Raw genomic sequence first — 18,859 nt, 5'->3', positions numbered from 1 at the left:
ATAAGGACTAACCAGCTTAGTAATCCTTCTTCAACCAAGGTAAGAAACTTGGTTTCCAGAGGTACATGTGGTTTTGAAAAAGTACCAAAAAAGTCAACTGTCTTCTTTGCACGAAAGTCTAAAACGACTTTTGGCAAGAAATCTGGTTGTTGCATCAGAACCATCATGTTGAAGTTAAACAGTGCAACCTGTTCAGTTCACCGGTTCTGCACGGTAATTCACTGGAAGAGAGCGTGAACATGGCAGAGAAGCTAAGAGATGCCGGCTGCTAAGAGAAAAGGGAGTGTTCCTTGCACAACGCCCCCAGGAGTTCACATTGCTGGCCCACTCCATGGCTGAGGGTCTTCCCCATAGGGTGCAACAGCTACACATTTTGACAGTAGTCTGTACAGTCGTGAATACAGGAGGAATTATGCACCCAAATATCTCTGGCCTGTACATTTAACAAGCCTTCCACTACAAGCACCTTCTGTGGGTATTTGAATGCAAATTTCTGTCCTGCTGGTTTTTCTCTTTATAAGAAAAAGTGTTACAGCTATCAACATGGTAATCTAAATGCTATTGTGCGTGATCTTCCTAAAAAATGCATAATGAACAGTTAAGCATATGCTTACCTTTTAATGTGACCTCTTCTGTCGGTTATAGCTCTCGTTTGCATGCCCAGTGCAATAAAGGATGGGCTTTCCTCGACAGAGATTTGTATAGAGATCAGCTACCTGGAGAGACTTCGAACAGATTCAGAATATTGTATGTTGTGGTTGTATTTTCTGTTTGTTTGATGACTGCCTTGATGCTGACCGCTGTCTTTTCTAAGGATGAGGGCAACTGTGCTTGTTTATAGCAAATGTTTGATTACAATGACAGAGCCAACCACTAGATAGCAACATTCTGCAAAGCCTGAATTTACAGCTCAGTCAGGCTGCAGAACTGTTCACAATGCCTCACTAACCCTCCATCAGAAACGCAAACCACACTATAAAACAAGAACAGAAAGGAGATAAGGAGCCACAAAAGCTGTTTAATAAAGGAGCATGCTCGACATGCCCTTTACACGGTACTTTAAACCATGCTGGAAGGAGGCGCATGAAACGAGAGAGAGCCATGCTGGGAGAGGGTCCGAACACTGGGGTAGTGCCTGCTGGGTGGGCGCGGGGTTTAGGTGTGCCAGGCGGTTGCACTTGGGTTTGGAAAACAGAGGAGAAAGGGTGAAAGAGTTGCTAATGCATCAGGCACATAAACTCCCCACCTGAGAGTTTGTACTTCCATTCAAGAAAGAGAACACTTCAAGACTTTAAAACATTCTTCTTAAATCTACACAGCATGCGTATATAATCCACATTACATATGTCTGGGAAATGTTATACACCACTAAGTTTATGTGGTAAAGCACGATGGGCTGAATCACCTCTAGGCGCTTCACGAGTCGACAAAAGCTCGGGCTTTGATGACCTTTTAAACAACAGATATTTACTTCTCTAGACACGAAAGAGACACAATAGTTCCGTAGGCAAAAGCCTAGAACTAATAAATATGTTTTTGTTTTTCAGATGAGCTATCTAACGTTGATTTATTCATTTGCATTTGAAGTACACAGGTGAACTATTCTGGAATCAGGTCACAAGTGCAGTAAATGTATGAAACAAAGCATCTTGAAAGCAGGCCATTGTCTGAGGCAGCAGAGCTCTCATAGGGAAGGGGCAGTGGTACCCTGAGCTCTTGCACAAGGTCATAGTTTGTACTTCATCTTGAAGCTCCTTTCAGCACTCATGAACAGCAAGGTAAGACATTGCATGTTATGCATCTATCGGTCTGTTGACCCTTTCCATCCCCTCACTAACTAATTAATGACCCACGGTGTTCCAAATCTGATTTTCTTCCTAAAATTGATATGGTGTTTAGTAATATCTGGCATGCCGGTCTCATGCTCCATTAAACCCATGGGCAGTGGCGTCAAGCATTATATCAGTAACAACTGGAATGGCTACAATCGAGGAACACTGAGAAGATGTACAGGTTTCAGACCCTGACGCTATGCAGAACTAGTGTCCCCGATGGTTAGATGAAATACAAGAAGAACATCCTTAGTTGTGTGCATCTTAACAAGCGTTTGAGTATTGGAAGGGCAGATGTAGTAAAAATGTTCTCCCTCACACAGATTCTGCTGGGGAAAGTGACATTATTACAAGGGAGAAAAAAAAATCTCAATGTCTGAAAATTCCAAAGGGTGCCATAAATGACTTTGCGATTCACAATCACAACATTGCTAATATTCTCCCATCGCAAGGAAAATTGGATGCTACAAAGCCGTTCTCTGTTTCTTAGTGATTTGAAAGCAAATGTATCAATAGTTTGTGAAGACTCCTGCATTGGCAAAGTATGGAAAGGTTGTCAACTGCCCTTGCTGGTCAACAGTCATTCGAACTGTAGATGCTCCTCATGACAGACAAAGATCTGGGTACCACTAGAGTGTTTTGAAGATACGATTCACTCTTTCACAGCTCCCAGCCTCACCAGCTGAGATCCACCTGGCGTATAAGGTGTTGTGTCAAATCTTTCAAGAGTTTGCAGAGGGAATGTTTCAATGAAACTCCTTAGCTTCCCTTGAGTTGACAGCACCCTTTTTCTGCTCTGTCCTGTTCTTTAGCTCTTAATCATGAACAAAAAGGAAAGGAGACAAGACTGATCAAAAGCTACACACACAATGGCAGGTTTTGATTTTTTACGAGGCCTAGGCAGGTACACTCAAGCCAATCGAGTACGTCTTTCTAGCTCAATGAGACTTAAAATTGAACAAGACCCTCCGGTGGTGATCTTGGTAGAAAACTACATGAAATGGAATGCAGGATCCTTAGGGAAATTAGGCCCAATAGGATTTATTTCTCAGGCCTCCTCGCTTTACTTTAGCAACAAACATAAAACACCAAATTAACAGCTTTCAGGTCTAAATCTTACAGCCACAGATTTACTACTTCGGATGGGTTCATAGCTTAGGCTTCTAGAGATTCATAATAAGTGCTTAATTTGTAAATAAAAACGTGCTGGTGACCAAAGCCTCCCTCTTAAACATGTGGCTGCTGCAATTAAATGCGGGAACACGGAATACTGAGGCGGCGTAATCCTGAAGCCATCTCGGGCCTCTTTAATCCATATAAAGTCACTCCCTGCCCCTTCAGCTCACTCTAGCAGTTTTCTACTTTCTCCCTTTGTGACACTTTTTCGTTTTTCCCTTCTTCTGTCGTTCCCATATGTGTCTTTTGCTCACAGCAAATGCTTGAGGCAGAAGAATAAGGCCCGGCCCTCAAAAATAAGTGCTGGTGCTCAGCACCGGAATCAACAAGCATAAATTAGGCACTCTTCATAACGCTCTCAATGTGTGCTCCTGGAAACCTGTGAGAGCCGAAGGGGTACCAGGAGTTATATTATGTGTATTTGTAAAGCGCACTATCACCTATGATGTATCATAGCAAGGAGCAGTGCCTTGCCCTGCCTATGGTAGGTTGGTTCATTGAATTGCCAGGTCTTCAACTGAAAAGCATGAAAATCTTTTTGTGAATTTCATTTTCACATTGAAAACATACATGTTTATAACTGCTAATGCAAAAACTTTTATTTCACCTTGAGAAATATTTTTTCAGGAGGATAAACATCTTCCACTAGTTTTGTGGATGATCCATGCCAATTCTTACCCTGGAAAATCATTTACTCCTGTCCTCGAAGGGAATAAGTACGTTTCTGACCGTTTCCACGGAATGGGTAAGGATACGGTTTGTGAATACCTACAAACAAGTATAGGTCTGTATGTTTGTGTATACTTTCCCCTTGGTGAGAACATATTTACTAAAACACTAAAATACTTGCAACGGTAAATCTCCTTTGAGTGTAAAGCTCCATTTTGTGGATTAGAAACGGCTGCTGAGGAAGCGATTACCTCTTATAGCACCAGGGGGCAGCAGCCCCACAACTTGTAAATGGGAGAGACGTAAAGGCCAGAAAATATACATAACATTCTGATATTTTGTGTGACTGGTACATACCGGTTTACCGTTGCAGTGTAGTCGTGTTGGGTTAATTTAAGAGTAACGTGCAGGAATTCCGGCTGCTATAACGGTATTGACGCTTTTAATTTCTGCTTGATTTAATTTTTTTGTTTTCTTTTGAAATGGCACAGCTAAGAGAAAATTATAGAAATGCAATTTTCAACTTTAAAATAGAATTATGAAATGTTTGACCAAGTCCTGCACTTGGTGGATAAGCTTAGCCATTTATTCAGCCAACCCAGATGATAATTCGAAATGTAATTTATGTTTATGTTAATCTTCAGAATGCTCGTTTTAAATCCACCAAAATAATCCGAGATATTATGGCTCTGTAATAACTAGCGTAATTTCATCACTTCCTGAAAATATTAAAAATGAAACTAAAGAAGTTAATATCATTTACTGTGAGCTGCTTAAGCTTCCAAGGCCGCTGCGTATTAACTTTAGTTCTCAATGCCGAAGACATGAATAGGACCTGTAAAGTTTACCGCCTTGATTGCTTTCCGTCTGACATTCTGTAATCCAAGAGCAGGAGCACGATGGAACAACTAGGAGAACTAATTCACACGTGAGTATTGGCCTTTCAAATGCCAACCCAGGGGCAAACCATAGCCGATTTGCAATGTCCAAGAATTGTTTTTTTTAGAAAAAGTTACCGCTTCAAGTTCTGGCTCTGTAAAGCCAATCTGGGTAAAGATTTCCGACCCACTATATTTCCCTATTACTAGCTAGGTATGTACACAATGTAGTTAACTACTACATCAACAGAACTAGATCATCTGTTTCTCTACACAGACCCTCACGCTAGCCTTTACCATAGGGTAACCTTCCCTAAGTCTAACACTCACCAAACTGACTAATGGTCTTTTAAAATGAACAGTTTGCTGAGCTGCTGGGTATTTTTGCACGTTATGAACTCCTAGGAATATGCTGTAACTCCAAGCTTTCCCATGAACACTGTTTGAAAAAAAATGCACTTCCCGTTCAAGGGTCACACAGAGGGGTCGAAGGCCATTATGTTGTCACTTCGGCTATACCTATGTTTTGGCGAGTATTTTCACTAACAGCAGGCAGTGTAAATTTCCACCTGTGGCGATGGTAATCAGTGGTTGTCTCTACAAAGAACAGTTCCTTCCTTTGAAAAGGCACATTTTGTGTTTTTGACAGAAGATGTCGCTGTAGTCCAGAGCAGGGTACAAGCCTCTAAGCTGCTTGTTGACATTGGAGCTGGTTAATATCATCTGTAGTTATAGCTTGCTGTTAACTAACCCTGCAGGGGGGAAAGAGGGTAATGAGGAAAGCCACTTTCCAGGAGAGGAACTGTAATGTGCAAGAGAATAAAGGATCAAACTGAGGCCCCATAGGTCGTGTCAGGACAAAGTTAAGGTCCCATAAATAATGGTGGTGTTCGGTGACTCAAGGAAAAAACTGGTGATTTCTAAAGAGATGCCCTCTCTATTGAAACTATTGAAAAGAGGACAGGTACCTCTTTTGGTGGCTCAGCACCGAGGCAAAGGACTGAGATTGAACCTGGCGTCTGAACTAACCTCTAAATCTTCTGAGCATGGTTGCCTCCGAGTTCAACTTTAGTCCCCAGCACTCTCGGTGGGTACAGGTAATAAGAACCATATTAGTTGTAAGCTTCATAAAAGCGCCTAGAGGAGATTCCTTGCAGTGTATATTCTATATAAAAAGACATTTAAATGCAAAGAGAATGTGCCCATAAATGACTGCATGACTATAAATTACTGCACGTGGGCTATTCCAAGGAGGATTATAAACCCAAGCAACATCAAAGTCCAGCAGAGCTCCCCTAGGGTATACATCAAACCACACGGAACAACGGGATCAAATGAAATGGCTGTGTACTTACTACGTGGGCCAGCCCCTGCTGCCGTATCAAAGTAAGAGAAAAGGGAGTCCAGCTCATCGGGGCAAAAGAGGGAATCTCGACGGAACTTTCGTTCTAGGGTGGCCACTGTGTACAAGGAAAGATAAAAGAGATGTGTCACTTTTGCAGAAAGAGCATCTCTTTTCATCAAGTACTCCAAGCTTGGCTATATGCTGCTGCCACCCCTAGATGAAGCTACCCATGGTACCTCTACAATACAGAACTCCACTGATGGTTGGATGATACATGTTTGCATTTCCTCATTAATTCACTACACAGCCAATCAGTTCATGTGTTGTGGTTGGGTCGTGATACAAGCAATATAAAAGGTGATATCAGGTGCAGATGTCAGAGAAGGAAGAAGGTGATGTCTTGATGTAGGGTCGGAAACTGGAGGTGGATGGAGATGGCGGATGAGTTTGTTGAGTGATGAAGAAGGAGGAACCGGGCAATGCAGATGATGATGAAACAGGAGATTCTAAATGTATAAGAGACAGGTGGAGAAGGTGATGAGGATGAAACTGTTGGCTGATCATTTAGAAGGTGGTGGGAGGTTTAGTTGGTAAGTGAGATGGAGAAGGTTGAAGATGGTGAAACAGGTAAAGAAAGACAAAGAAATCACACCGTGAAAGATGGCTGGTCAACAATACCTGACGACATTGCAGCTGGAGAGGCACTGCCCATCTCGTGCCTGTACTTCCGGCGCGCTGTTGGTACCTTAGTGGAACTGTTATGCCTCTGGCACTTCTTGACGCTCCACCTCCGAGGCTTCCTCTCACTCTCAACTAGTCCTTCCCCATTGGGCAATTTCCTTAGGAACTTCTTCTCTACAAACTTGGCCTTGATCCAGGCCTCCTTGTCTTGCCTGGAAGAAAAAAAAGATTGAATAAAACAAGGAGAACCGGACAATATAGAAGGGCTGATCTCTGGGCCTACAGGGCCAAAGCATGCATATATTCTCTCTTATTGACACTTAATGGAGTAAAAACAGACAAAGCTAGATGCTACAAGGAAAGAGTAAGATGGTGGCATGTACCAGTTAGGCGACAATGGAGGTAAAGCCTACAATGTAGCGTTTCAACCTGCAAGAGCTATACTCATTCTTATGGTCATGACTACCTTAACAGTAATCTCACAGTTACAGAACGACTCGCTGCTTTCAAAAAACAGTATACTATAAAATGTTCTGCTTGTTAACATATCAGGAAAATTAGATGCATGACACCTCAGAGGATATCTCATTACAGGGGTTCAATAGTGAAAAAGTGGGTTGGGGGATTATAGTTAACTTACAATTAAATAGGTTATGATGTTTCAATATTCAGTTTCTACACTATCTTCCTTGTTGTATGAAACTAAATAGTTTTATTATCTGAGCAACGTACCACAAACAAGGCCACAAAACTCAAATCAAGTCTTTCTTTTTAAAACTTTGAGACAAATGTGGGTCATGGATCTTGCAAGTTGTTTATCTTCAATGAAGAGGTTTCGGTTTCCAAGTTTCTCATGATAGCGCCCCAGAAACACGCAATGCAACAGTCCACAGACTTCACGTTAGACTGTGTTTTTCCCCGATGAGTAAGAGTGGGTGTAGAGATACAAAGCAGTAAAGTGTATGTGTGATGGTATTGGAATATGCATCTAAAACAGGGTCGCTAGAAGGAGTGTTTGATGGCCTAGTGTAAACTTCTATCCGGTGGGGTGGAAGGGCACATGTCGATCTTCAGTACTACAAGATGCAAACTGACTTATGCATCAGTAACACTGTCTGTGTGCAGCATCAGCTGCTGTAATCACATCTGATGCACAAACTGAAAAGGAGAAGGCCTCTGCCTAATGTAGTGGCTTGTGAGCATCAACAGAAAACATTTGGAATCCTGTTTTAAGTACAGTTTGTCCAAATTGGTTTTGTCAAGCATGTCAAAACAGGCTTGCTTAGTGATAGTTTGGATGGTACACAAGGTTGCAGCTTTGCAAATGTCTGTGAGTGGGATGTTGCCTACGAAAGCCACAGTGGCTGCTTTTTCCTAGTTAAATGTGCTTTAGGCACATAAAGTAGTGTGTGTTTGACTCTATCATAAAAAAACTTGAATGCATTGTATGATTCATAATGCAAGGCCCACTTTAGAATTTGGATTCCTACATGGGGCTGGCCAAAAGCTAACAAGAGCTTCTTGGTCATTCTAACAGATTAGGCAGTGTAGTACAGCAAGACTTTTTAACATCTAAAGTGTGTAGAGCTCATTCGTCACTAGACTGTGTTTGAGAGGAAAAAGGGGGTAAAATCTAATTGATGTGTAAAATACTAGACAAATCTTTTTCCATTTAGCCACGTAAAATGTTGCAGTAGGTTTCCTCGCTTCTTTTGGCATTTGCTTACAAGCCTCGGGAAACTGTAGGTAGTCAAATTCTAGGACCTCAGGTGTTAACTCACAAGATTGAGGGCCTGATTTAGACCTTGGCAGAGGAGACTACTCTCACAAACGTGACGGATATCCCGTCCGCCATATTATGATCCCATTATATCCTATGAAGATCTTAATATGGCGGGTGGGATATCTGGTACATTTGTGATGGTTTTTTCTATCAGCCCGAAGTGTCCTGATGATGGCGGTGCAGCAGCTGTGAAAAGCTGGTGCCTCAGGAAATCTGGGCACAGTGGTAGCTCTTTGTGGGGAAGGATTGACATTTCCAGTAGTAGCGAGTACCGCAGATTCTGAGCCGAGGTGGCAGCTATAGGGATTAGCATCTTTGGTGCTTGTCATAGTTTCCTCACTTCATGTAGAAGGAGTGGCAGTGGGGTGGGGTGAACATATGCAAATATCCTTGACCAGTTGATCCACAAAACATTTCGGAGGAATTGTGGTTTTGGGTAACTAGAGGCGGGGCTTTTATATTGGCATTATCACATATGGCATACAAGACTACATCTGGAGTCTCCCAGCATTGAAAGTATTGTTGAAGCACATGAGTGTTGATTTCTCATTTGTGTGTTTATTGTCAATTGTCAAACTGTCTGTGCAAGTGTGGGCATTTGTGATGAGTGTGTGCCCTATTGTTGTAATTTGATGTACATGTTGGTCATGTTGTCTGAGCAAATAAGCACCATCTTGTTGCAAATGAGGTTGTGAACAGCATGCAGACTTAGCTGAAAAGACATTAGTTCCGATACACTGATGTGCAGGTATCATTGCTGCAGCATATTTGGCCCCCAGATTGGAAACTGATCCTCCATCCCATGAGGGAGGCGTTTGTTTTGTGGTCACTATTGTATCGGGTGTATGTGCAATCGGGTATTTGGTAGACCTGGGCAGAATTTCACTTATGCTAGAATTATTGGAGTAAATTTTGCATTACTATTTGATGCAGAATAACTGATAATTACGCAATTACACCTCCTTACGTAATTAGGAGTAACTTGGAGAAAACAATTCTAACATGACAGCACATTTAGCAAGTATTAGCGGCTGCTCACACTCACTATTTGTGTTCTGCTGCATTTAGTGCTGTTTCTTAATGCAAAATGCATCCTCACATCCACTGTTGATGCAAGGGTGCCTTTTGTGCTAAGAAAATAGTGCTAAATGTCGGTAGTAATTTGAGGGAAAATCCTACACAAAGATCACATTTAGTGAGCATGAGTGGCTGCTCGCGCACGCTATTCGTGCTCTTTTCCCTTCAAACACTACTTTTTAGGGCACAATGCATCCTCTTGTCCATTTTGGATGCAAGAGGACATCTTTGAACAAAGAAATAGCGCTAAATGTTGAATTAATCTTCTCGCCTAATTGAAGCTTAATGGAAGTTTCATGGTTATTCCACAGGATTCCACTACACTGAATTACACGAGTGACGTCTACCCCTAGTACTTGAGGCAAGTGCAATGCAAGATGCCATCATTTCCAACTGTTTCATAATCAGTCTCACAGTCGGAGAACATGACATCTGGTAAATGTAGCTTTTGACATGAGTCCACTCTCATTGGTGTGGTAGGCATTGCCTGTCATTGAACATATCTAATGTGTGGAAGAGTAAGAAAACTTGTTGAGAGAGCAAGCACTGAGCTCAGCTGCTCCACCTTACCAGACAGTTGTCTAGGTAAGAAGAGACTTGAACACTGATGCACCACAGATGTATTACTATGTACTACGACTAGTACCACCAAGCATTTGGTAAACACTGAAAGGACTGTTGTAACCCCCAAGGGTAGTACTTTGAAATGATAACCTTCAAACATATGACACTTTTTACAGTCAAATATAAGGCAGCTTTGGTGTAGTCCACTGAGTAAAGACAAACACTGCACACCTGAGCTTGCAATCTGATGGTTGCAAGTTCAAATTCAGTTATCTTCTTACCCTTTCATGCCAAATGAAATAAGTAAAAGCTAGCAACATTTAGTTCTGCAATAATCACAAGGGCTATCAGCGCTCAAAGAGAACTCAATTTAAAGAGCATACATTTTTATTTTTTAATTTTAAATGAAATCCTTTTCTCTCTGTACAGCTGGGGTAACACAAAGCCCACAAGTATGGATGGTCAAAGCAAAAAAGGCTGATGGAAAGGAAGTCACTGTACCTGGAACAATTAGAAGTTGGTTTCTTCCTCCCTAAGTCTTCGCACCTTGCCTCGTAAATCTGATTAATTGTGCTGTTCCCCAGCTCACACATCAGCTGTGCAGAGCACCCATAATCCAGAGGGAAAAAAGCAACAGAAAAATCTGCTTTCAGATGACACCATGATAACAGGACAATCTTATTTCAAAGACTTTTGCACCTCTCTACTGTCACTCCCCGCACGAAAATGAAAACTGCACTTACCTTTAACAATTCCGGCTCCCAAGAGTCTAGTGTGAGGGAACGCACTTTGGAACACTGGACACCAAGACTCCTATGAAAAGGATTTCTAAATTAAAATTCTCCAAGAAGAATAGACAAATGAAATACCACAGCAGTGATTACCATCGTACAGATTCAAAGGCTCACAGTGGCTGGCCATGCATTAAAAAAACGCTTCAGCTAAGAAGAACATCAACCAACTCTTTGATAAGAGGACAACTCTCTGAACACCAGCAACAAAATGTTACAACATTTCTAACAAAAAGCCTGGGCGACCAAAGAGAAATCAGCCCATCCTCCACTTCCGTCAACACTACCCCAAGGGCATGCTCTGTTTGGGGGTACCAGAAGGGCTGCTCTACAAGAAGAGAGTTAAAGGAATCGTGAAATATATTTAAATGATGTGCTACAAAGAAGGCTTGGTGTACACAACACACCCATATTTTAAATAGCTAATACTGGCCCAAAATATTTATCAATAGAATGAAAATGGCTTTTTAGTACAAAAATAATTTTATTCCAAAAAGCAAGTTTTCACATTAAAATCTTATTTAGAACCCGGAATTGGTCTATCCTCGCACCACAATTTTTCATAACATGTAAGCTATGAGGAGACTGAGATTGGACTTTGTGTGGTAAACATGATGTGACCTCCCAAGATTGAAAACAGTATACAGCATAGGAGGCTTTGTGCTAAACTGTAAAAGGCAGATGTCATGAGATGTACAAGAGGCTTGTCTTCCATGCCATAAGGGACCTCTACCTACCTGTGGATCCCGGAGCACTCAATGCAGAGTGTAATGCCCAGGTTAATGCTTGCCCAACGGGGGTCCACCTGACCGCAGTCACAGCATTGGTCATTGCCAGCAATGCTCTGTATCCGCTGCAATATGGTTTCGCCCTTCACACTTCGCTCCCTGGAGTCGGTGGCAGAATCGATGCTGCTCGTCGATGGAGATGCCGTCCGGTCCAACCTCTGTAGAGGCGAGAGAGAAATGGGGAGAGCAGAGATGAGCTGGTAAGGAGGTTAGATTACATCAAAATATGTTGAACTTCCATCGTAGGGCATTTGGAAGAGTGAGACATGTTAGGAGTAAAAAAAGAAATAAGAGGAATCTCTCTAGGTAAAGGAGAAGAAGAAGAGATGACACATAGGGGCATTATGGGACATCAGTGATATGATATCATGCTAAACCACCTCAAGCTTAACTCTTCCGAACTCAGATCCCCACACGTGTAAAGTCGACAAAGTATAATCCTTCTCCATCTGGCCGGAAGAACAAGGTCCTCTCCCAAACACCAAGACAAAAGTGTGGGGTATTTGCTGCTAATCATGGACTCCAATCACTCTCCCTTGTACACAAGGCCATTTAGCCTCCAAAGGAACATTCTACAACATGTAATATCGTTACTGCATATTAATTTACCTAGGTTGCCACTTTTCCACCCTTAAAAGAGTGAAGGTCACTATCGACTTAGTACTTTAATGTCTAAACTGTGCAAATGATCCCTACCTTGGAACTCCTATTTACTTCACAGGCTCGAAAGAATCCAGAATACAGAAGCCAGACAACTCTGGAAACTACACATCCAGGGCCATATCTCACAACCCCTCCAATCTCTACACTGGGTGCCTGTGGCACATCTTTTTTTAAGCCTGTATACATCACAGGTTGAGCCAATCAAGGTACTGGGCCACTGTTGTTTCCAGTGTAAACTTCACACCTACTGCCAAACTTCCAACCATTCCTTCTTTCAAAATGCTTTACAATAGAAACAGCACTTTCCCGGGCCAAAATGCGAATCTCTAGGAAATCAATTCCTCAAAAAATAAAAATAATTGACAGCTCTCTCAAATTTAGAAAGCCTTAAAACCTGGCTACTTCTAAATCACATTACATCTAAGAGAAGAGACAAGCTGTCCCTTAAAATGAAATGGTATACATTGTCTTTCTGAATCACATCTGTTTTCACATAGCTTTGCACCCTCTTGATTAAGAGCAGCTAAGATTTTCAACGCAACATGTGTGGAGGATGCTTCCAAACCCCAGTCACAGCACCCAATGCATCTCATAAAGACCCCACTTAAGTCCACTCCTTTCAACCAGGCACACTGAAAGGCTCTCCAAATTACTTGGTCAGCACCAGAAAACTACGTAGCCAAAAAACATAAGATTTATTCTGCTCTGAAAGCTGTGCAGGGTTTCGATCATCTGTGTAAGATGCTTGAAACCAATTATTGTATACATCTTTCTTCAAAATAGTTCCTACATAGGGCTCTGCAGAAGATACAAGAAACGTAATAATCAGCTGCAAAATTCATCAATATTCTAAGAAGGACTGCAAGAACAATATATAAAATCCATCAAAACAACACGCTATTTAGGCCACAGGAACATTTGCATTCACAACCACCTTAAACCTTCAAGAGCTCTAAAAACCTTGCCCTTCCCAAGATGTAAATTGGAGTGCTTTGTGACCCACCACAGGTATACACCTCAAGCCTGCCAACTCGCATGATGCCACCATCTGTCACACAATGCCGTCTCTCATCCCACAGTCACCAGGTGAAGGGCCAATATCACAGGATGGCAGGGAACGAGCTTGAAACCATTACACTGAGTGAGTTTATAGCTTGTCTCTGGAAGTTAGGAACAGCTAAAGACCATTTCGGTATGTGAAAATACCAAAAGACATTGCTGTAGCCTCAACAAGCTTTTCTGTTTTTTAGGTCGCAGCCTACCAGACAGCAAAGGTGTTGGTTATGCAAAATGTATCTTGTGGAGTTTCAGAAACATGACCTGGGAATGCATTCTCCAAGTTGCTTGCCATTGTCTTTGTAACTCATGTTTTCTTGCTTCAACTTTGCTGGCTTTATTTGCTTTAGGCTCCCCAGTTCAAGTTTGTACCTCCCCATGTGAAAGCGTATTTACAATATTCTTCAACAAACTTGTTTTTTTGTAATAAATAGGCCTGTAAATCTTGATTTTATCTTGTCTCATTTGAAGGGCATTAAAATATCAAGGTCAAATGTCAGGTGCTGTCTTCTCAGGGAGCGTGTTTTTCTTGTGATGGAAACCTACCCTACTACTCTTGTTGCTATGGTACCTCCGTGCCTGCTCGGCTACCTCTGGGGGCCAGAAATTCACATTTGACAAAACATGGCAGCTTCAGAAAGGTCTGTAGTAATGCTACAACATGTAATGTGCCAAATCATCTATGCATAATAGTGCCACAAAAACATAACAAATCGTGTCGTTGTGCACATCAGGAGGAAGCTGTCACAGACCTAGTTACTTTTTTTCAGTGGAGAATGTGTACCAATTTTATATGATACAATTTTCAAATGCTATGACACTTGCCAGTAACTTATAGTACCCAGCGTTAAACCTGTTTTAGAGCCCCTACGGTCTTCCAGTCTCACCAATGCACTGTTAGGACTCACTCTAAGTAACAGTCCTTTTCACTCACTATGACCACTCAACACTCTCTCCAATTGCCCCTATCTCTGCTTGACAAAAGGACTACCCCCTCTGTCTATTATTCGCACCCATTATCACTCACTGCCCGACTCCACCTCTCTCCTACATCGCTGCGCAGCTGGTACTACCCACTGCTGCTCTCATCTAATTGGCCCATTCTCATCCCACAGATGCCTCGGGCCTTGAAGGTAAAGCATGGACTGAGAGCTCCAGGTTTACTCACTCCAAGTTTTTACGACAGCGCTGTGGTCACGGTAGCTTTGTCGAAATGCAGAAAGATAACTTAATGCAGGGGGCAGTTTCATAACTGGCCACTGCATTTTGCTTCTGGGAAATATTTGTTGTATGTTTATTGACTACACAGATTCGGTTTACTTGTGTCCCATCCAGGTCTCGGCGGTGAGTTAAAGTAAAACTACTGGTGCCCATCCCAATACAGCATAAACTGTTTCACAGGTAACCAATATTTGTTATTCAATTTTTCAAAGCATCATCAAATGTAAAGAACTCCCACCTTTCCAACAGTTTGATTTACAGCTCAATAAATGTAAAAGGGCTCCAACCTTTCCAACATTTAATTAATTTCAGTCTCTGACTATTTGGACCAAATAAGGCCAGTCAGTCTTCACAGCTACCTCGCAGGTACAAGGGCCATGATTTGAAAGGTGCAGCGGGTGCAGTGGTACAGGGGTCCAAAGCTCGAGGAAACCCACCAATTATTGCTACAATTTGCTACTAAACAAGCAGTCACAACTGCAGTACCTTGCAGGCACTAGTGTTATGATTTGAATGATGCAGTTGGTGCAGTGGCACAGAGGACAAATGGTCTAGGAAACCCATTGAACACTAACTATTGCTATATTTTACTACTAAATAAGCATTCACAAGTGCAGTTGCCATGCAAGCACTAGGGCTATGATTTGAATGATGCAGCAGGAGCAGTGGCACAAGGGCAAAAAGGTCTAAGAAACACATAATTTGAATGGTGCAGCATGTGCAATTGCATAGGGGCCAAAAGGTCTAGGAAACCCACTGAACATTGATTATTGCTATATTTTACTACAAAACAAGCAGCCACAAGAAAAAAAATGTTACAACGCAGTCAAGCCTTGGTGTGTCATAAAGCTTTTTATCATTACTTTCAGCCATTTGCAACATGGCTAAACAACACTCGCAAAGCCAATAGATTCCCAGAGGCAAGACCTATTGGCTTTGCCAGTGCTTGTTTTTTTAGGTCAAGCCTAGCCAGCGCTTGCGCTGTAGCTTAGCGAGCTGTTGTAGATGGTTTGTGAGGTTCAGCTCAACCCACTGATTTTGATCTGTGCATGCCAGTGTCCTTAAAAAAATCCTTGCTTGCTACTGGTTAATCTGTCTCTTTGTCCCACCTTTTTCTTTTTGTCTCCTCCCAGGAGATCGGACCAACTAGTATCTAAATACGCTGCTCACCATTTAATGATGTTTTCAGGGACTACTTTGATCTTTCAGCTCGAGCAGTGGGGGTTGTAAACAGGGCTGTAAATCTCATCTTCAAGTCACATTTGCTGTGCATTCCAAGCCGCATACAGCCCAGCTCCTGCTCCTCTATGGTCTCATGTTGTTTTAAAGCATTACGACTACTGGTCCTAACTATCACACAATGAAGTCAGCTATGGAAAGCACAAGAAATCCGTTTTACCAGTAATGCTGTGTGCATAGAGCACACATGTTTATAAAACCCCAGTGAATCTGAGAATGGTGTCTTCAGCCGTGCCTAAATTACAGGCTGGGAGTCTCCCTTGAGGATCAATAAAACCAAGAACAGGCTCAGAGGCTTTTTTATGAATTCAAACACCATCCTGACTGTCCTAACCCCCTTTTACAGGTGAAAATCCAGTACAAATGTTTCATCAAACTAGAAACTCAAGAGGGATTAATGCTGTTTGGGGAAAGTTCTAAGGGACTCAGAAAAGTCAGCACAGTCCCGGCACTTCCTGAGATGTGTTTAATGTAAGTCACTCGAGCGGTCTTCTTCGTAATCTGTCAGTTGTTATGCTAGTTGTTTCTCCTTTTTCTAAAAATTAACTTTACTTTTTGTAACTGTGTAGCCCACATTACATATAAGGGTTACACAATGGACAATTACGTGCTTTATTCCATTGTGACACTTTTCATTTCCTTTCTCTTACTTTGTCTCCATAATACTTTGCAGCAGTGCTCCATTTGTAAATAAAAGCTCGGGCCTGTTTAATCTATGTACAGCCACTCCTAGCCCCTTCATCTGACTCTTGCAGCTTTCTGCACAACTAAGTCAGCTGTGGAAAATGCAACAAATACGGTTTACCAGTAATATTGCACAAGTAGAGCATGCATGTTTATAAAACACCAGGGAATCCGAGAACAGTGTCTTCATCCGTGCTTGTATTATAGGCTGGGAGTCACCCTTAAGGATCAGTAAATCAAGAACATACTGTGAGGCTTTTTTTTTATTAAATAAAAATCCATCCTTGGTATCCGACCCCTCTTTTGCAGGTGAAAATCCAGCCTGAACCTTTTCTCTTACTTTGTCTCCATAATATGTGCAGCAGTGCTTAATTTGTAAATAAAAGCTTGGGCCTCTTTAATCCATGTGCAGCCAATCCCAGCCGCTTCAGCTCACTCTAGCAGATTTCTGCTTTCTCCCACAGTGAGGCTTTTTTTTTTGTTTTTTCTCTTACTCTGACTTTCCCATATGTGTTTTTCAATCCCAGGAAATACCTAATGTACAAATCTAAGTGCCGGCCCTCAAACAAAAAAGCGCATTGCATTTTAGTCTACGCGACACCCTAACATATGGTGATCTTGGGACATTTGCACTGTTTATGGCCCATTCACTGTCGAGCCTTCGGCAACGGTTTCATCACAAGATAAGATCTCTTTCGTTGGAAAAGCCAGCCAGCCTGTAACAGTATTTCATGATTTTTTTGTTGTTGTTTTACTTTGTTGTGTAAAACAGATGCTTTAGCGTTAGGACTTTCATCACAACTAATATTCTTGCCTCAGTTCCTCTGTGCACTTTGTATGCTACATATGTCTGATTCACGGAAATTACACCTGTTTGAGCTTTTGGAAAACGTTTATACATTATAATAATAAATACTGCACATACAAAGTACCATTAATATGGGAAGAGGATATTATTACTAATGGCCTTAGCTGTCGACTTTTGAACTGAGGAAGCTAGAAATTGGAACACATTTGAAAATACTTTAAGACCACTTCTATGCACAGCTTTTACAAATGGGACATAAATCCCATTTCTCAAACAATACACCTGGTTACTTTTGTTTTCTATCTAAAGTATCCTACTCATACTGCTCTAAACAAAAACCTTTAAACATCAGGGGTCTCCAAACTGTTTGGTAATAAGAACTAGTTATATTCACTAAAAATCATCAAGAACTAGTACTCTGATTACTATTGTAATACTAACTATATCAAACAAGCTTACATTAGTGGTCTTCATATACCAGATTACTACCAGCACTAATCACCACAATGCATCAGGCATTTTTACCAGCAAAAAATGTATATAAACGTTAGCAATAAGGAATAATTTATCATAGGTAATACATATCAGCCGTAACTGTAATACCTCTAGTACTAAAATAGGACCATCTCTAAAAAGATTAGCCAGTGCACATAATTTATCAGTCAACTATCAGCTTTACGTATTTTGAATTAAAGCCACAATGCTCTACAACATAGCTTCTGTCTCAAGTTCATTCACCAGTCCCTAAATAAACTACCTATCCCTTTCTATTTTCCTTTCTATCTAATCCTCTCTGTAGGGGAAGCTTGCATTGTACCTTATCTATGAGGGGAGCTTACACTGTACCATCTGTATGAGGGGAGCTTGCATTGCATCTTCTATGTGAGGAAAGCTTACATTATACCTTCCATGTGAGGGAAACTTGCATGATACATTCTCTATAAAGAAATCCTGAATGGTACCTTCTCTGTGAGGGAAGCTTGCACAGTACCTTCTGTGCTAGGGAAGCTTGTATTGTGCCTACTATGTGAAGAAAGCATACATTATACCTTCTATGTAAGGGAAGCTTCCATCAAAGTTCCTAAATAAACAACCTATCACTCTCTATCTTCCTATCTATTCTATGAAGCTCTCACCCATATGTATTCACCAGGCCACATAATTCCACTACACAAATACACTCCGTACCACACAATTCCACACTACACAATTCCGCAACTAAAAATGATAATAAACCACAAATTTCCACTCACCAGCACATACATTCTCTACACCCCAAACCGAAACACATAAATAAAAGACACTGTCATTTACACCACCAATAGCACTAACTCTCGCAAATGCAATTGCATTTCAAATGCTTGTTTTGGAAGGAGTCGTTGGTGGAGGGAGGGGGCAGAAGTGGCTCTGAGGTAAATCTCGGCACGAGGCCTTGCATCGCCTCTTAGGGTACTTTTTTAAGATGTCTGGTCCGTTATAGCACTATATAAATATTGGAACACAATACAGATAGAAAGTAGGCCAGTGGATGAAAGCACAGTAGTTCCCCTCTCACTCTCTCCAGTAACCACAACGTTGCAACGTAATTATAGTTTATGCCGAAA

General features: G+C 41.6%; 1 protein-coding gene across 1 annotated transcript in view; it reads right to left on the bottom strand.

The window, feature by feature from the left end:
• ACAP3 (ArfGAP with coiled-coil, ankyrin repeat and PH domains 3) overlaps positions 1–18,859 on the bottom strand; it is a 308,590-nt gene that overhangs the window by 59,451 nt on the left and 230,280 nt on the right. Inside the window, exons 15-19 of the mRNA XM_069241084.1 lie at positions 11,534–11,742; positions 10,749–10,818; positions 10,507–10,601; positions 6,579–6,793; positions 5,911–6,015 (exon numbers count right to left, since the gene is read on the bottom strand). Coding sequence (XP_069097185.1) covers positions 5,911–6,015; positions 6,579–6,793; positions 10,507–10,601; positions 10,749–10,818; positions 11,534–11,742 — 694 coding nt within the window. The remainder of the gene's footprint in view (positions 1–5,910; positions 6,016–6,578; positions 6,794–10,506; positions 10,602–10,748; positions 10,819–11,533; positions 11,743–18,859) is intronic.

Source organism: Pleurodeles waltl, chromosome 6, assembly GCF_031143425.1.
Source record: "Pleurodeles waltl isolate 20211129_DDA chromosome 6, aPleWal1.hap1.20221129, whole genome shotgun sequence".
Lineage (NCBI taxonomy): Eukaryota > Metazoa > Chordata > Amphibia > Caudata > Salamandridae > Pleurodeles > Pleurodeles waltl.
Note: the sequence above shows the minus strand (reverse complement) of the source record. Positions and strands in the feature narration are given on the sequence as shown.